General features: G+C 39.7%; 1 protein-coding gene across 4 annotated transcripts in view; it reads left to right on the top strand.

The window, feature by feature from the left end:
* Positions 1–18,343, top strand: part of Ttn (titin) — a 278,578-nt gene that overhangs the window by 192,353 nt on the left and 67,882 nt on the right. For all 4 annotated transcript variants that reach the window (XM_017317139.1, XM_011239438.1, NM_028004.2 and 1 more), the window contains 31 exons: positions 27–326; positions 494–793; positions 886–991; positions 1,106–1,302; positions 1,386–1,691; positions 1,787–2,065; positions 2,879–3,178; positions 3,286–3,588; positions 3,700–4,062; positions 4,373–4,675; positions 4,804–5,103; positions 5,201–5,497; positions 5,600–5,884; positions 5,988–6,281; positions 7,716–8,015; positions 8,108–8,416; positions 8,502–8,692; positions 9,063–9,492; positions 10,619–10,927; positions 11,051–11,199; positions 11,284–11,316; positions 11,411–11,540; positions 11,630–11,929; positions 12,023–12,340; positions 13,241–13,537; positions 13,651–13,950; positions 14,052–14,366; positions 14,466–14,614; positions 15,301–15,451; positions 15,542–15,823; positions 17,536–17,838. In XM_017317139.1, the coding sequence (XP_017172628.1) occupies positions 27–326; positions 494–793; positions 886–991; positions 1,106–1,302; positions 1,386–1,691; positions 1,787–2,065; positions 2,879–3,178; positions 3,286–3,588; positions 3,700–4,062; positions 4,373–4,675; positions 4,804–5,103; positions 5,201–5,497; positions 5,600–5,884; positions 5,988–6,281; positions 7,716–8,015; positions 8,108–8,416; positions 8,502–8,692; positions 9,063–9,492; positions 10,619–10,927; positions 11,051–11,199; positions 11,284–11,316; positions 11,411–11,540; positions 11,630–11,929; positions 12,023–12,340; positions 13,241–13,537; positions 13,651–13,950; positions 14,052–14,366; positions 14,466–14,614; positions 15,301–15,451; positions 15,542–15,823; positions 17,536–17,838 (8,199 nt within the window). The remainder of the gene's footprint in view (positions 1–26; positions 327–493; positions 794–885; positions 992–1,105; positions 1,303–1,385; positions 1,692–1,786; positions 2,066–2,878; positions 3,179–3,285; positions 3,589–3,699; positions 4,063–4,372; positions 4,676–4,803; positions 5,104–5,200; positions 5,498–5,599; positions 5,885–5,987; positions 6,282–7,715; positions 8,016–8,107; positions 8,417–8,501; positions 8,693–9,062; positions 9,493–10,618; positions 10,928–11,050; positions 11,200–11,283; positions 11,317–11,410; positions 11,541–11,629; positions 11,930–12,022; positions 12,341–13,240; positions 13,538–13,650; positions 13,951–14,051; positions 14,367–14,465; positions 14,615–15,300; positions 15,452–15,541; positions 15,824–17,535; positions 17,839–18,343) is intronic.

The raw sequence follows: 18,343 nt of genomic DNA, 5'->3' as shown, positions 1-18,343 counted from the left end.
CAAATAATGATGTCATTGGCTTGCAGATCCTCCATGGCCCCCTGGAAAACCAACTGTAAAGGATATAGGCAAAACCTCCTTAGTATTGAACTGGACCAAGCCAGAACACGATGGAGGGGCAAAGATTGAGTCTTACGTCATTGAGATGCTAAAGACCGGAACAGACGAGTGGGTCAGGGTGGCTGAGGGAGTTCCGACCACTGAGCATTTGCTCACAGGGCTAATGGAAGGCCAGGAATACTCATTCCGAGTGAGAGCCGTGAACAAGGCTGGAGAGAGTGAGCCCAGTGAACCCAGCGACCCTGTGCTTTGCCGGGAGAAACTATGTAAGTTCCTCTTACGTTCTATTTGAGAACTACACTCTAAGGGGAAACATAAACCTCACTACTGTTATTTCAGTCTTTGCCTTATTGTTTCGTTGTAACTATGAGAAGAACATTTGGTGAAGACTAAAACTGGAAATTTTTTCTTGTTTTTATTTATTTTTTTCCAGATCCTCCATCACCACCTCGCTGGCTCGAAGTGATTAATATCACAAAAAATACAGCTGACCTAAAATGGACAGTTCCAGAGAAAGATGGAGGGTCACCCATCACCAACTACATTGTGGAAAAGAGAGATGTGAGACGGAAAGGCTGGCAAACAGTGGACACCACTGTCAAGGACACCAAGTGCACGGTCACCCCACTGACAGAGGGGTCTCTGTATGTGTTCCGAGTTGCTGCAGAAAATGCCATAGGACAAAGTGACTACACAGAAATCGGAGATTCTGTCCTGGCCAAAGACACCTTCAGTAAGCACTACACTCAGTTTTTGCAACAGCATTTGCAATATGTTCTTAACTTTCCCTCAGCTTTCTCTAATCATTGAGCATTTTGCTTTCAGCCACCCCTGGACCACCCTATGCCCTGACAGTGGTTGATGTGACAAAACGACATGTTGACCTAAAGTGGGAGCCACCTAAAAATGATGGCGGAAGACCAATACAGAGGTAGGACTTTAGGAGTTTTTATTTAGAAAACAAACAAAAGCAGTCAAATGTGGCTGGACATTACCAACTTCTGTTTTTCTCAATGCTAAATGGAATGATTTGTTCTTGCAACAGATACATCATTGAGAAGAAAGAAAAATTAGGTACCCGTTGGGTGAAAGCCGGGAAGACCTCAGGCCCTGACTGTAACTTCAGAGTAACTGATGTCATTGAAGGAACAGAAGTCCAGTTTCAAGTTCGGGCAGAAAATGAAGCAGGAGTTGGTCACCCAAGTGAGCCCACAGAAATTCTGTCAATCGAAGACCCAACAAGTAAGTCATACTGATTACTCAAAAGATATTATCTAAAGACCTGATGATGAGGCCGTGGTATAAATGTCTTGCTGTCTTCCCAGGTCCTCCTTCACCTCCGCTTGATCTACATGTGACTGATGCTGGGAGAAAACACATTGCCATTGCTTGGAAACCACCAGAGAAAAATGGCGGAAGTCCTATCATAGGCTACCATGTTGAAATGTGTCCAGTAGGCACAGAGAAATGGATGCGAGTTAATTCTCGCCCAATAAAAGATCTGAAGTTCAAGGTTGAAGAGGGTATTGTTCCGGACAAAGAATATGTTCTGAGAGTGAGAGCTGTCAATGCTGTCGGTGTCAGTGAGCCATCTGAAATCTCCGAAAACGTGGTCGCCAAAGACCCAGACTGTAAGAATTCAGTGTCTTTTAACAGTTAATCAGATGCATTTTCTTCCTGATCATTGCATTTGACATATTTCCCCCCATCCCTTGGTGTTTTGTAGGCAAACCAACTATTGATCTAGAGACTCACGACATTGTTGTTATCGAAGGAGAAAAGTTAAACATCCCTGTGCCCTTCAGGGCTGTCCCAGTGCCAACCGTGAGCTGGCATAAAGATGGCAAAGAAGTTAAAGCAAGTGACAGATTGACAATGAAGAACGACCACATCTCTGCACACCTCGAGGTTCCCAAGAGTGTCCATGCAGATGCTGGAGTGTACACCATCACCCTGGAGAATAAGCTCGGCTCAGCAACGGCTTCAATCAATGTCAAAGTCATAGGTAACAGTTCTGTAATGAAACATCAGCCATTGCATATTCAGCTATTACATATTCCAGAAGTTGTAATAGCTAGCTCTGTGGTGGTCTACAAACAGCTTCAAGAAATGTCATTTGTGCCAGGCGTGGTGGCACATACTTTTAATCCCAGCACTCAGGAGGCAGAGGCAGGCAGATTTCTGAGTTCGAGGCAAGCCTGGTCTACAGAGTGAGTTCCAGGATAGCCAGGGCTAAACAGAGAAACCCTGTCTCAAAAAACCAAAAAAAAAAAAAAAAAAAAAAAAGAAGAAGAAAAAGAAGAAGAAGAAAAAAAGAAATAGCTTTTGTAAACTGAGCACTCCTTCAGGATACTTATTTCCATTTGAAAAGTAATCTTGAAGAGATTAAGTTGATAATTAAAGTCTGATTAGACTAATTTACTTGTTTTAATTATTCACATATAAAATACTAATTTAAATAAAATATCTAGCAAGCTCAAAGAATGTTTCAATGATGAATATTTCTTTCTGACTTATGCAAATTCAGTTTTCCATGGTCTTCTCCTTCAGGAATAATAATTTTTTTCTGTCCTTTACTACCATCCCTGGTAGTAACTGGAAATTAATGGGTCAATTTTGCTTAACACAAAGAGTCGAGGGATGAGTCTTCTGATTAATGGATGAGGGACAAGAATGCTAAATCCCTTTTGTTCAGAGGGATGGTAGCACAGAAAAGATTACCTTGTTCAAAATGTAGATAGCCAAGTTAAATAAAGTTCACTATTAAAGTGATAATTTTCAAGCATATGATAGTAATTATCAATTTTATGTGTAACAGGTCTACCTGGTCCATGCAAAGATATTAAAGCAAGTGACATAACCAAAAGTTCTTGTAAGTTAACATGGGAACCTCCAGAGTTTGATGGTGGAAGCCCGATTCTTCATTATGTCCTGGAACGGAGAGAAGCAGGGAGGAGGACATATATCCCAGTCATGTCTGGTGAGAACAAACTGTCTTGGACCGTAAAAGATCTCATACCAAATGGTGAATACTTCTTCCGAGTAAAAGCAGTCAACAAGATTGGCGGAGGAGAATACATTGAACTCAAGAATCCTGTCATTGCTCAAGATCCAAAGCGTAAGTTAGAACATATAATGGTCAGAAAGGAAAATACCATAGTTACTGCATTTGATTTATGAAGATTGTTTCTTCAACAGTAACAGGTATTTTTCTTTGTTCATCAGAACCACCTGATCCACCTGTAGATGTTGAGGTTCATAATCCTACAGCTAAGGCAATGACTATCACGTGGAAGCCACCCTTGTATGATGGAGGAAGCAAGATAATGGGTTACATCATAGAAAAGATCACTAAGGGTGAGGATAGATGGAAGAGATGCAATGAACATCTGGTCCCTGTCCTGACCTACACAGCGAAAGGACTCGAGGAGGGGAAAGAGTACCAATTCCGTGTGCGAGCGGAGAACGCTGCTGGTATTGGTGAACCTTCCCGGGCCACTCCCCCAACCAAAGCTGTCGACCCTATTGGTATGTTTTATTGATTGGGGGTATGTGTGCTACATTCATTCTCTTTGTAAAATAAATGAGGCTCATGTTTTGTCAAGAATTAAAAACAATTCTGGCTTTTAATTATTACAGATGCCCCAAAAGTCATCCTCAGAACAAGCCTGGAAGTAAAGCGGGGTGATGAAATAGCACTTGATGCAACCATCTCTGGCTCACCATACCCAACAATCACATGGATAAAAGATGAAAATGTCATTGTTCCAGAGGAAATTAAGAAGCGAGCGGCACCCCCAGTTAGGAGGAAGAAGGGCGAGGCTGAAGAGGAGGAGCCCTTTTCCCTCCCTCTGACAGAACGTCTGAGCATCAACAATAGCAAACAGGGAGAATCTCAGCTGCGCATCCGTGACTCTCTGCGGCCTGACCATGGCCAGTACATGATCAAAGTTGAGAATGATCACGGTGTTGCAAAAGCTCCTTGCTCCGTCAGTGTGTTAGGTAAGTAGTTAAAACTATACTTTCCAATGGAGAAAGAAAATCTATGTCAGAGTTTTGGCAAGGCATAAAAGTAGGAGTATGGGAACCCATTAAGAGAAACAGCTTCAGCAAATAATTTTCTGTTACACTTTACCACCTAAGTGGACACTATTGAAAAAAAGATCAACTGACTTTGTTATTTGTTAGCTATTATAACAGAAAGAACGATTTGGAAAAACTAGTTGTATCAAAGACCATCCTAACATTTACATTTCCCATAGCTACCAGTTCTATACAAAATTGTAATCACTGTTCTCTTTTGACATATTAGATACACCAGGACCACCAATCAACTTTGTATTTGAGGATATTAGAAAGGACTCTGTCCTGTGTAAGTGGGAACCACCGCTTGACGATGGTGGCAGTGAAATCATTAACTATACCTTGGAAAAGAAAGACAAGACCAAGCCCGACTCAGACTGGATTGTTATCACATCAACACTCAGAAACTGCAAATATTCAGTAACAAAACTGATTGAAGGAAAAGAGTACCTCTTCCGTGTAAGAGCTGAAAATAGGTTTGGACCTGGGCCACCATGTGTTTCAAAGCCACTTTTAGCCAAAGATCCATTTGGTAAGGTTCCTTTAGCATCATAAATTGACCTTTTCACCATATTCTTTAATTTTATTCTAAATATTATCATGATTTTGTAAAGCTGTCATATTATAGAATTCAAAACCTATTTTTTTTTATTTTATCAGAACCACCTGATGCACCAGATAAACCCATTGTGGAAGATGTCACCAGCAACAGTATGCTAGTAAAATGGAATGAACCGAAAGATAATGGAAGCCCCATCTTGGGTTACTGGCTTGAAAAACGTGAGGTCAATAGTACACACTGGTCTCGTGTCAACAAAACCCTTCTCAGTTCTTTGAAAACCAAGGTAGATGGCTTGCTGGAAGGACTCACCTATGTCTTCCGAGTTTGTGCTGAAAACGCTGCTGGACCTGGAAAGTTCAGCCCACCTTCGGATCCTAAAACAGCTCGCGATCCAATCTGTAAGTAACTCCTTAAGAAGGCAGTATGGGAGAGTAGTCTACTCCACATTTGGAAAGCATCGGTGAATCTGACCTGTGAATTCTGCATTCATCCTAGCTCCACCTGGGCCGCCTGTCCCGAGAGTTGCTGATACAAGCTCTACAACCATTGAGCTGGAGTGGGAACCCCCAGCTTTCAATGGTGGTGGGGAAATTATGGGCTACTTTGTTGATAAGCAGCTGGTTGGCACAAATGAGTGGTCACGCTGCACAGAGAAGATGATCAAAGTCCGTCAGTTCACTGTCAAAGAAATCCGAGAGGGTGCCGACTACAAACTTCGAGTGAGTGCTGTCAATGCAGCAGGCGAAGGACCACCTGGAGAAACAGAACCTGTTACTGTGGCTGAGCCACAAGGTACTTCAAGTTTTCTAGGGGGAGAAAAATGAGTATTTCTCAATGTGGGACTATATTTTCTTCCTCCTTGCACTAACACAGACAGTTGTTCTCCTTCAACAGAGCCTCCAACTGTGGAACTAGATGTTTCTGTCAAGGGTGGAATACAAATCATGGCTGGGAAGACTCTCAGAATCCCAGCGGAGGTGACTGGCCGTCCTGTGCCCACAAAAGTATGGACCATCGAAGAAGGGGAGCTAGATAAAGAGCGTGTTATAATAGAGAATGTCGGAACCAAATCTGAACTAATTATCAAGAACGCATTGAGAAAAGACCATGGCAGATACGTGATCACGGCAACAAACAGCTGTGGTTCCAAATTTGCCGCAGTCCGGGTTGAAGTGTTCGGTAAGGAATGCTTTGTGGATTTTATAGGATTTTTCCCCATGTGATGTGATCTTGCTGCATTGATTTTGTTTTGTTTTTTTATGTTTACTGTTTTGTTTTCCAGATGTCCCTGGCCCAGTTCTTGACCTCAAACCGGTTGTAACAAACAGAAAGATGTGTCTGCTTAATTGGTCCGATCCAGCAGATGATGGCGGAAGTGACATCACAGGGTTTATAATTGAAAGGAAGGATGCTAAGATGCACACTTGGAGACAGCCCATCGAGACTGAGAGATCCAAGTGTGACATCACAGGCCTTATAGAGGGACAAGAATACAAGTTCCGTGTCATTGCCAAGAACAAGTTTGGCTGTGGGCCTCCTGTTGAAATAGGACCAATTCTTGCAGTTGATCCACTAGGTAAGAGAAGACTCCCACTGGGTTTACTAAATATTCTACTTATAGATATGCCAAATATTTACTGAGACTTATGGCTTCCAACACCCAACAGACTCAAGATCAGAGACTAGCTAGAGGGCAATAAAGAAGGCCATATATCGGGCTGGTAAGATGGCGCAGTGGTTAAGAGCACCAACTGCTCTTCCAAAGGTCCTGAGTTCAAATCCCAGCAACCACATGGTGGCTCACAACCATCTGTAACAAAAATCTGATGCCCTCTTCTGGAGTGTCTTAAGACAGCTACAGTGTAACATATATAATAAATATAAATAAATAAATAAATAAATAAATAAATAAATGGATGAATGAATGAAGGTCATATATCTACTAGCAATTTTAAAGATACCATATTTGCTAAACTTCCATGTATTTTTGCTTTATGTATATAAATTATGCAGAGTTTTCTGTGCTAAAAATTTTGGGTCTACCAAGTCTTGTTAATAACTTACAAATAATTTAGAATCATTCCATCTTTCCAATGTTATATACTAGGGAAAATTAAATATAACAGTCTTGTAGTTAGAATTTAATTTGCTGCTTTTCTCTAATATAAACAATATACATCTAATATAAACATATAAACATGTATATGTGTATATGTATATACACACATATAAACATATATGTGTGTTTGTGTGTGTATATATATACATACATTATATATATATATATATATATATATATATATATATATATATGGCAGTTAATTACCATAGGATAAATTGTTTAGTTTTACTATACTTCTAAGAAGTCTCTACAGTCAAATGATAGTTAGACTCAATCAGAAAGAGCCACTAAAGAATAGAAAAAAAATACTATAAAATCCATAAAACATTCCATTAATTTCAGGTTTTGGTGGAGGCCTCAGACTAGAGCTGGGCTTCCTTTGTTTCTATCTGCAGTACAGTCAGCTAGGATGGGACAGGTCTAGTTACACCAGTCAGAGCCATTCCTTAAGGACACAAAACCTTTGTGGTATTTCATAAATGATCTTTCCAGTGAGTCAATATGACTCGAAGGATGTTCAATAACCACATCTACTGTCTGGTCACAAAGGAAAAAAAACACCTTGCTCTCTGCTGACACTGAAAGCAGAACTTCACATACCTATTTTCCCAGTTTTGTAGGATTAGAAGTTTTGTAAGTATCACAGGAAAACAAGATGAAATACTAAATACAAGGCACACATACACATATTCTTGATTTATTTTTAATTAATGATTTTGATGAGGCATTCACCAGAAATAAAATACCATTAGTAAGACTGGCTATCATTGTGACTGGTGTGTTTGAAAATGCCAATTAATCTATTTTTCATACAAATAGAAGTGAAATACTATTTTGTATGCAAATACTTATTTCATGCTCGCCATTTTCAATTATTTCTGCTTTAAGGCCCTCCAACATCTCCTGAAAGGCTCACATACACAGAAAGAACAAAATCCACCATCACACTTGACTGGAAAGAGCCACGCAGCGATGGTGGCAGTCCCATTCAAGGATATATCATTGAAAAACGCCGCCATGACAAACCCGACTTTGAAAGAGTTAACAAGAGACTCTGCCCAACCACATCATTTCTGGTTGAAAATCTTGATGAACACCAAATGTATGAGTTCCGTGTCAAAGCCGTCAATGACGTTGGTGAAAGTGAACCATCTCTGCCTCTTAACGTAGTCATACAGGATGATGAAGGTATGGATTCCATATTTAATACCACTAATGTACTCTATGGTGACTTGAGGGAACATCCTTAAGACTTTTTCCCTCTTTACTTCTTCTTTCAGTCCCTCCCACTATTAAGTTGCGCCTGGCTGTTCGAGGAGACACTATCAAAGTTAAGGCAGGGGAGCCAGTTAACATCCCTGCAGACGTGACCGGCCTCCCCATGCCTAAGATTGAGTGGTCCAAGAATGAAAAGGTGATTGATAAACCTACGGATACACTGAATATAACCAAAGAAGAAGTCTCCCGAAGTGAGGCAAAGACTGAGCTTAGCATCCCTAAAGCAGCCCGAGAGGACAAGGGCACGTACACAATCACAGCTTCCAATCGTCTTGGCTCCGTATTCCGCAACGTTCATGTGGAGGTTTATGGTAAGAGACTTGCCTCCTATGTGGGAAAGAAAGCCACTTCCTGTTCATGAATGATGTCTCAGTCCCATCTGCTGTTCCTTCCCAGATCGTCCATCTCCACCCAGAAACCTCGCTGTTACTGACATCAAAGCTGAGTCTTGCTATTTGACGTGGGATGCCCCTCTAGACAATGGAGGCAGTGAAATTACTCATTACATCATTGACAAGCGTGATGCCAGCAGGAAGAAGTCCGAATGGGAAGAAGTCACTAACACTGCTGTTGAGAGAAGATACGGGGTAAATGCTTTCAAACTTATGCACACTGTGTGATACCATTTTTAATATAACTTTAGAATTATTAAACTCAAAATTCTATACTACCAGTATCTATTCATTAGTGTGGCATTTATCACTGTGCCCATAAGGCCACTTATCCCATATAACCTACTGCTCTCTCTTACTTGAACTCCACTAGAAACTACAAACATTGATGTCTTGTTTTTTTAAAGGGTTTTTCCTTTCCTGTCTTTCCTATGATTTAAGCTTATGTATCTACTTCTTATGGTGATCCAGCCCCAAATAAATTGAGTTTTAAAATAAGTAAAGCTAATAAAGAAATCAGCCGAAGCATACTTGTTCTGATTTCTTTACTCACCTAAATTTCTAGATCTGGAAGCTTATCCCCAATGGTCAGTACGAGTTCCGAGTGAGGGCAGTGAATAAATATGGAATCAGTGATGAATGCAAATCAGACAAGGTCGTCATTCAAGATCCCTACCGCCTCCCCGGGCCTCCTGGAAAACCGAAAGTCTTAGAACGTACCAAAGGATCTATGCTTGTGAGCTGGACCCCTCCTCTGGACAACGGAGGGTCTCCAATTACTGGCTACTGGCTAGAGAAGAGAGAGGAAGGTGGTACCTACTGGTCACGTGTTAGCAGAGCACCAATAACCAAAGTAGGACTGAAGGGTGTGGAATTCAATGTTCCGCGGTTGATTGAAGGCGTCAAATATCAATTTAGAGCCATGGCAATAAATGCTGCAGGAATTGGCCCTCCCAGTGAACCATCAGACCCAGCTGTTGCAGGAGATCCTATATGTAAGTATGCTTTATTTCTAGGACCCATTTCTAATGGCTAAAGTTACCAAGTAGGTTACTAATAAATCTCTCATATTTTTATTAGAACAGTCCATAGTGAAATATATACATATATATACACACATACATAAAATACTTTTCAAATTCTTAGATTAAAATTAGTGGGTTTTTTTTAAACCACAACAATAAACACATACGCTATAAACTAAGAGTTCAAAACTCTGTGTCATTAGATACTATGGAAATTATTTTCCCCTATTAAATAGTTAGACTCTCTTGTAAAAAGTCAATACAAAAGTAAAATGTTAAGTATTTCTGGACAAAGACATTGCATTCTCAGAATATCTGAGATCAAATAATGAAAAATCTTACTGTTTCATATATAAGCAGATTGGCTCAGGAATTAAAATATAGTGATTTTCATAATTCAGTGCATTTTATAAATATGGATTCTCTGAAGAATAACTTGAACTGTTTCTTTCAGAGATTTAAGACACTTTCATGTTATTTAGAGCAAATATATTGTAAGGTAGTCACATTATCATTTAGCAAATGAGTTTGGAACATGGACTGGACTAATCAGAAGAAGGGGGGAAGATTTAAAACAAACAGGCAAATGAGATAAAAGAGCTTCATTCATTGTTAGGCTCCATCAGAAAAGTGTTCTGACCTAACAAGCAGAAACATTGATTCTTCCCTGAAGAGCATTAAGACTAGTTTGTATGCAAAGGTTTTCCGTGCTAGTGATGAAAGTATTTTGAATGTACATGTTGTAGAAAGTAAAATTTTCAGTTGTAGATCACTTTTTAAAGTAAAATACACTGTTGAATCTCTTCAGTAGGATTTCAGAAGTGAAATAGCTCTTTATCAATGCTGTGCTCACAGACTATAGATCTAGCCAGAGATGGCGAGTAATCCTTTCCCCAGGGATTCGTTTGCTTTCTTGTTTCTGTATTAATACTAAAAGAAAATATACTCTCTTGTTTGTTATACTTTTCCAGCACTTCAATTTTAATATTATAATAGACTATAATAAATGTCTTTTATAGTGAATATCTTATGATATATATAAAAATAGCACTCCATTGTTTCAAAATGTGATGCTTGCTTATTTGTTCCTTACTAGACCCTCCTGGGCCACCTTCTTGCCCAGAGGTCAAAGATAAAACAAAATCAAGCATCTCACTAGCATGGAAACCTCCAGCCAAAGACGGTGGCAGCCCAATCAAAGGCTACATTGTAGAGATGCAAGAGGAGGGAACCACGGACTGGAAGCCAGTCAATGAACCCGATAAACTTCTCACTGCCTGTGAATGTGTGGTGCCTAATCTGAAAGAGCTCAGGAAGTACAGGTTCAGAGTGAAAGCTGTCAATGAAGCTGGAGAGTCTGAACCAAGTGACACGACCGGAGAGATCCCTGCCACTGATATCCAAGGTACTCATTCCGCTTATGTGGTCTCCTTTGGATGATACTGGGAAATCAAGGTCCTAGGGATATATCAGTTACCTCTCTCAGAAATGTTAGCTGACTGCTCTCTTATTACCTGGAATATTCCAGAAGTTCCAGAGGTTTTCATTGACATTGGCGCACAAGACTGCCTGGTTTGCAAAGCTGGCTCACAGGTCAAAATTCCTGCTGTGATCAAGGGACGCCCCACACCAAAATCATCTTGGGAATTTGATGGAAAAGCAAAGAAGGCAATGAAGGTAATAATTCTGGGATTTATTCTATGTCTTCCATTGAATAACCCGAAACAGTATTTGAAACATAACTGTCTTCTTTTCTAATAGGATGGAGTTCATGATATACCTGAAGATGCACAGGTAAGAGACAATAGCATATTTTAATTAGGAATATGATTTACCTTAGCAATGCTATGATCTTACTTGATGTACTACTACAATTTTATTTGTATAGCTGGAGACGGCCGAAAACTCATCGGTCATCATTATCCCAGAGTGTACTCGAGCTCACTCGGGCAAATACAGCATCACAGCCAAGAACAAAGCAGGACAGAAAACTGCCAACTGCAGAGTTAAAGTCATGGGTAAGAAAGATGTTCGTAGTTATGGCACAATCAAAGCAAACTGTTTTCACCCTCTAAGGAATATTTACACTGTGGTTTGCAACCAACAGACGCACCAGGCCCTCCCAAAGATTTGAAGGTCAGTGACATCACAAGGGGTAGTTGCCGCCTCTCATGGAAGATGCCAGATGATGATGGAGGTGATAGGATCAAAGGCTACGTCATTGAGAAGAAGACCATCGACGGGAAAGCCTGGACGAAAGTCAATCCAAATTGTGGAAGCACCACATTTGTGGTACCAGATCTTATCTCTGAGCAGCAATACTTCTTCCGTGTTCGAGCAGAAAACCGTTTTGGAATTGGCCCACCTGCAGAAACCATCCAGAGGACCACTGCCAGAGACCCAATATGTAAGTTTTCGAGTGCAGGTTGAAATTGCAGTCTTAAGACTGAACTCCGTTACTCACAGCAGTGCTTGACTGTTCCTATAATCACATTTACAGATCCTCCTGATCCCCCTATCAAACTCAAGATTGGTCTCATAACAAAGAACACAGTGCACCTGTCGTGGAAACCTCCAAAGAATGATGGTGGCTCTCCTGTCACCCATTATATTGTTGAGTGTTTGGCTTGGGACCCTACCGGGAAAAAGAAAGAAGCCTGGAGGCAGTGCAATAGGCGTGATGTGGAAGAACTGGAGTTCACCGTGGAAGACCTCATAGAGGGAGGGGAATATGAATTCAGAGTCAAAGCCGTCAACGAGGCCGGGGTCAGCAAGCCTTCAGCCACTGTTGGTCCTGTGATTGTCAAAGACCAGACATGTACGTATTTAACCGAGAATTTCCTCCTCTAGGGTTACCTTCTTGTATCTAATAGAGACAGAACACCTATCAGAGGACCCCCATGGACTACATATAGGCATGGACACATTAGTCAATAACTTATTACCCCATTATGGACAGAATTAGCAAATACCCTCCCATATTGCTTTTACTATAAACAAGAAGCATCCAGTATCCTCCTTCTACTTTCCCACAAGACAAGCTCTCTCATCTGTTAGAAATGAAAGAAATTGAAAGGAGCTGAAAGCAAGGAATTTACTTAGCACCTACTAAGGCCAATGTAGCTTTTCAAATGAGACTTTCCCTCTATTGAGAATACCCATTTTAGTTTTGGAAGATAACATGCATACATAAATAAGCCTCTTCAAATTATTGTTACAAAAATACATGGTATATTTTTTTGGTCTTATGAATGTGCCAATCCCCTTTGCACACTTATAATACATTTATAGAAAATAGAAAAGTATTTGGCTTCTACCAGCAATTCTATTTCTTATAAAAAAAATGAGCATTGAAATGACTTCATAACTCTTAGTAAAGAATTAGTAAAGAAAAACATGACTGAAGTGACAGGCATAAACTGCCATGACATTCCCTCCTTGCTGCCCTTTGTCAGAATTTCTGCATGTATGTTAAAGCATGATTAAAGGAGAGACAAGAGCAGATAGGTATCTGTGCACAGATCCAATAAAGGATAGCTACATGTAACTGTTGAGTATAACTGTGCTAAAGAGAGACCCAGGTTTTCTATCAGCTTGGACAATGAAATGTAACTACAGTCAACCCAAACAGGCCTCAAACCACAGTGAATTTCACTGTCTGTTCTTTAGTGCGTTTTACTCCTTATGTTAACATTTGTTCTTGTTGTCAATAATCTAGGCCCACCAGCCATTGAGCTAAAAGAATTCATGGAAGTTGAAGAAGGAACTGATGTTAACATTGTGGCCAAAATCAAAGGTGTGCCGTTCCCAACTCTCACCTGGTTCAAGGCTCCGCCAAAGAAACCCGACAGCAAAGAGCCTGTTGTTTATGACACCCATGTCAACAAACAGGTGGTGGATGACACTTGCACTTTAGTCATTCCTCAGTCTCGCCGGAGTGACACTGGCTTATATTCTATCACAGCCGTAAACAACCTGGGGACAGCATCAAAGGAGATGAGACTCAATGTCCTTGGTAAAGATTGTACTGTTTGGTTAAAACATGGTTTTGTTAATCATAAATAAAATTTGGCTTTAAAATCATTCAACTAACAAAATATTCTTTTTTAAAAAAAATTTTTTTTGTAGGTCGTCCTGGCCCCCCTGTGGGACCCATAAAGTTTGAATCTATTTCAGCGGATCAGATGACATTATCTTGGCTTCCACCTAAAGATGACGGTGGGTCTAAGATTACAAACTATGTCATTGAGAAAAGAGAAGCCAACAGAAAGACATGGGTACGTGTCTCCAGTGAACCTAAAGAATGCATGTACACAATTCCCAAATTGCTAGAAGGCCATGAATACGTCTTCCGAATCATGGCCCAGAATAAGTACGGCATTGGAGAGCCACTTGACAGTGAACCTGAGACAGCACGGAACCTCTTCTGTGAGTAGGATGCCATTTTCTCAAGTGATGTCATCCTCTTTATGTTTGTTTTTGTTTTTAATAACTGCTTGCCAATTAATAAAATTAATACATCCTCACAGCTGTCCCTGGAGCTCCAGATAAACCAACAGTGAGCAGCGTCACTCGCAACTCCATGACTGTCAACTGGGAAGAGCCGGAATATGATGGAGGCTCTCCTGTGACAGGGTACTGGTTAGAAATGAAAGACACCACTTCAAAGAGATGGAAGAGAGTTAACCGAGATCCCATCAAAGCCATGACTCTAGGTGTTTCTTACAAAGTGACTGGCCTTATTGAAGGATCAGACTATCAGTTCCGGGTATATGCAATCAATGCCGCTGGTGTGGGTCCAGCAAGTCTTCCCTCAGATCCAGTGACTGCTAGAGATCCAGTTGGTAAGACTTTAAACAATTCTTAAAAAACAAAAACAAAAAAAAAACTGTTTCCAAAAGTCCCATGGAAATTAAATATTGATGTATAATGGTTCTTTCCAGCTCCCCCTGGTCCTCCATTCCCCAAAGTGACAGACTGGACAAAATCATCTGTGGACTTAGAATGGTCTCCTCCACTAAAAGATGGCGGATCCAAAATCACTGGCTACATTGTTGAGTATAAGGAAGAAGGAAAAGAAGAATGGGAAAAGGTAGCTAAAGCATTCAATAAAGAAATGTACAGTGAATGTGGTTTAAGTAGTTATTCTGACACCCATTTGTTTCTGCCTATGTTTTAAATTAAAAACTAGGAAAATAACATGATGTCAAACTAATCAGGTCAGAAGCAGAAATGCAAAGAAGATCCTATATTGGGTACTAAAATGCTTAGAAAGAATAAGTTCCAGCACTCAGTAGCATGCTATGATGGCTAGAGTTCACAAGAATTTATATGTTTTATTTTTTAAAAAATTGGAAGGGTTTGAAACCTCCCAACAGGTAGAAATGGCAAATATTCAAGGAGATGGAAATGCTTATTGGCAGCTTTTTATATGTAATGGGTTATTATACAGTGAGTAGATACAGTCGTGATGGATCAATTAAAACCTGAACAATCAAAAGTTTTCATGTCATTCACATATCTTTTGGTTATGACTCCTGGAAAGATGGAATAAATGAACAGTATTTTTTTCTATCATTTGACACTAATTTTTAAACACAATTTTCTGACCAGTCATTCACTCATTGTCTATAATATCTGGTCCCTAATGCCTGAGAAGAGTAGGTAGGTATGATTACTTGAGAGAATGATTTAAGCAGTGAGATTCTATATTTGATATAATATACAGGTTTATATTAGAAATCCTCTAATTATAAAATATTTGTTACTTTCCCCCAGGGTAAAGATAAAGAAGTGAGGGGGACAAAACTGGTTGTTACTGGATTAAAAGAAGGAGCCTTCTACAAATTCCGTGTGAGAGCAGTCAATGTTGCTGGTGTTGGGGAACCTGGAGAAGTCACGGACGTTATTGAAATGAAGGACAGAATTGGTAATTACCAATACTTTTGCTAATTTATTGATAATTTTGCTATATATTGAAATATGGAAGTCACATTTGCCATTTCTAATTGTTTCCCAGTGTCGCCTGACCTTCAGCTTGATGCCAGTGTCAGAGACAGAATAGTGGTCCACGCCGGAGGGGTGATCCGTATCATTGCCTATGTATCTGGGAAGCCACCTCCCACTGTCACCTGGAGTATGAATGAAAGAGCCTTGCCTCAAGAGGCCGCCATTGAGACCACAGCAATTAGCTCATCCATGGTCATCAAGAACTGCCAGAGGAGCCACCAAGGCGTCTACTCTCTTCTTGCCAAAAATGAAGGCGGAGAAAGAAAGAAGACAATTATTGTTGATGTACTAGGTAAATATTTTCCATTTGTCTATGCAACATTTTCTTTTATCTTACTTTTTTTTCAAGATATGAGTCTCACTGTGCAGCTTTGGCTAGCCTAGAACTCACTGTGGGCCAGGCTGGTCTCAAACCCATCAAGACCCAGCTGCCTCTGCCTCCTGAGGGTTAGGATTCAAGGCACGAACTACCATACCTAGAAATGCAGCTTCTTCATTTTAATTTTATTTTTAATTTAATTTAATTTTAACTATAACTACAACAGTGCTATGTTGCAATAAGACTATGTTATAAATGTTTGAAAAATAAGAAACATAATTCACTGTTCATTTTAGAATTCTTTAACTGTTCCTTCCTATATTTTTTCCCTATACATATTCCACATTGCTATGCTCCTACTACACATGAAAGTTTATTTTGTTTTAATATCTTTTTAGTCTGTATCATGTTTTTCCTCCATATATGTATATGTTCCATTGTGTGAAGCACTCAAGGAGGATAGAAGAGAGTGTCAGATCCTCTGAAACTGCCATTCCCCTATATGAAGTTTTGTATGCTACATTTTTTTGACAAGACATACCACCCTAAGGCCCTCCTATATGATTACATGGTCATTATAAAAGCATCTTTCCTGAAAATATTTATGAATATTCAAAGTTTCACCAGCAATATCATTTTCATATCATAAAATAATAAATAAGGATAGAATTTTAACATTGTAAAAACCTCTCACAGGGAGTCAGTGTGTGTGATTATCAGTACTGCAGTGTTCATCACCGAGGGTAAAGTTCAGTTCTACCAGCTTCCTATGTGTGTTTTGTCTGCCTTAATCCCTGTTTGCCTAGAAAGTGACACTGTCCCACTTAGCACTTGTAACTCAGTAGAGCCACACTCCAAACAGCCATCATTTTAATAGAATAATAGAATAAGAGATGGATATTTCATGCATCGGTAACTCTAAAAGCTTTTAGGTTTCAAGTTTCTAAGCCCTTTTACTCATCAACAACTATTACTTTAATTGGATAACTGGTATGTTTCTATATTAAAATCCCAACCTCTAAACACCAAGGCCTTCTGTACCCATCAACAACTATTACTCTAATTGGATAACAGGTATGTTTCCATATTAAAATCCCAATGTCTGAAAATCAAGGCCTTCTGTACCCATCAACTAACTGGTCACTCAGAAAACCACCTCTCCCTATTTTCCCTTTTGAAAAATCGAAAGAGATCAAACCACTGTCTACCTCAATCTTACAGCTCTTCCCTCAGTCTCACAAATTTTCCTTCTTTAAAAAGTTTATTCTCTCTGCTTTTTATTAAAACATGATAGCACAAATCTACTTCATTTTAAAATATGACTGTGCTCTAATCCCAACGATTTGAGAAGCTGAGGAAAGAGAACTGTGAGATCAAGGCCAGAATAGGCAATGAAGTTAGACCCTGAGCTAAGACAGACAAACAGATGGGCAGGCAGGCAGGCAGGCTGACAGACAGACAGATAAGATTGATTAGATAGATGAAGCAGGAGTCAGAGAGACATAGATAATATAAATTATAGAAATACAGATAGATGTAGTTATGTAAGAAAAAACAAACTTCATTAACAAGCACAAAAAGCTTATTTTCTTCGGTATCCCATTTTGTCTTCACTTTTTAGCAGGCTAACATGTCTATTGAGCATGGGAGACAAATGGCTTAACATGTTTTCCTCTTGTCCCCAGATGTCCCAGGACCTGTTGGAATACCATTCCTCTCTGACAACCTAACCAATGACTCCTGCAAACTGACATGGTTCTCTCCAGAAGATGATGGTGGCTCTCCAATCACCAATTATGTCATTCAGAAGCGGGAAGCTGACCGCAGGGCATGGACCCCTGTGACATACACAGTCACTCGACAAAATGCTACTGTTCAGGGCCTTATTCAAGGAAAATCCTACTTTTTCCGAATTGCAGCTGAGAATAGCATTGGCATGGGCCCATTTGTTGAGACACCAAATGCACTTGTCATTAGAGACCCAATAAGTAAGTAAAATTGATAACAAATATGATTAACCCGTTATTCATTGAATTCAACACTATGGTGTGCACATGAATGTGTGCTTGAGTACATGTGTACATGTGTGTGTATGTGTGCCACAGATGTTACTCTTTTGTCAAACACTAAGACAACTGTTAAATATCTGATGTCATTGTATTTGTATTTGTGATTAAAAAAAAAATGGCAGCAAAGCCTTCCAAGTCATCAAATTCCTTCCCTGTATCAATTTCCTGTCATTGTTGTTTTAGAAGTTTCCCATTCAGTGATCTAAGTAAAAACTGTATCATCTTTCTGACTCGCAAACTGCTGACTCTTAAGATCTTTTGTTATTTAATCCAAATGAGGCTCCATGTCCTTATCAGCTGAGAACACTGGTGCCTTAGAATCTGATCTCACTATAATAGTAATATGGCAGGAACAGTTTCGAGATTCATTGAAGCAAATGGTTTTATTTTTTAAAAATAATGCCCAGGAAAAGATACATCTGCC

This window comes from Mus musculus, chromosome 2, assembly GCF_000001635.26.
Source record: "Mus musculus strain C57BL/6J chromosome 2, GRCm38.p6 C57BL/6J".
Lineage (NCBI taxonomy): Eukaryota > Metazoa > Chordata > Mammalia > Rodentia > Muridae > Mus > Mus musculus.
This window is presented reverse-complemented; position numbering and strand designations above follow the sequence as displayed.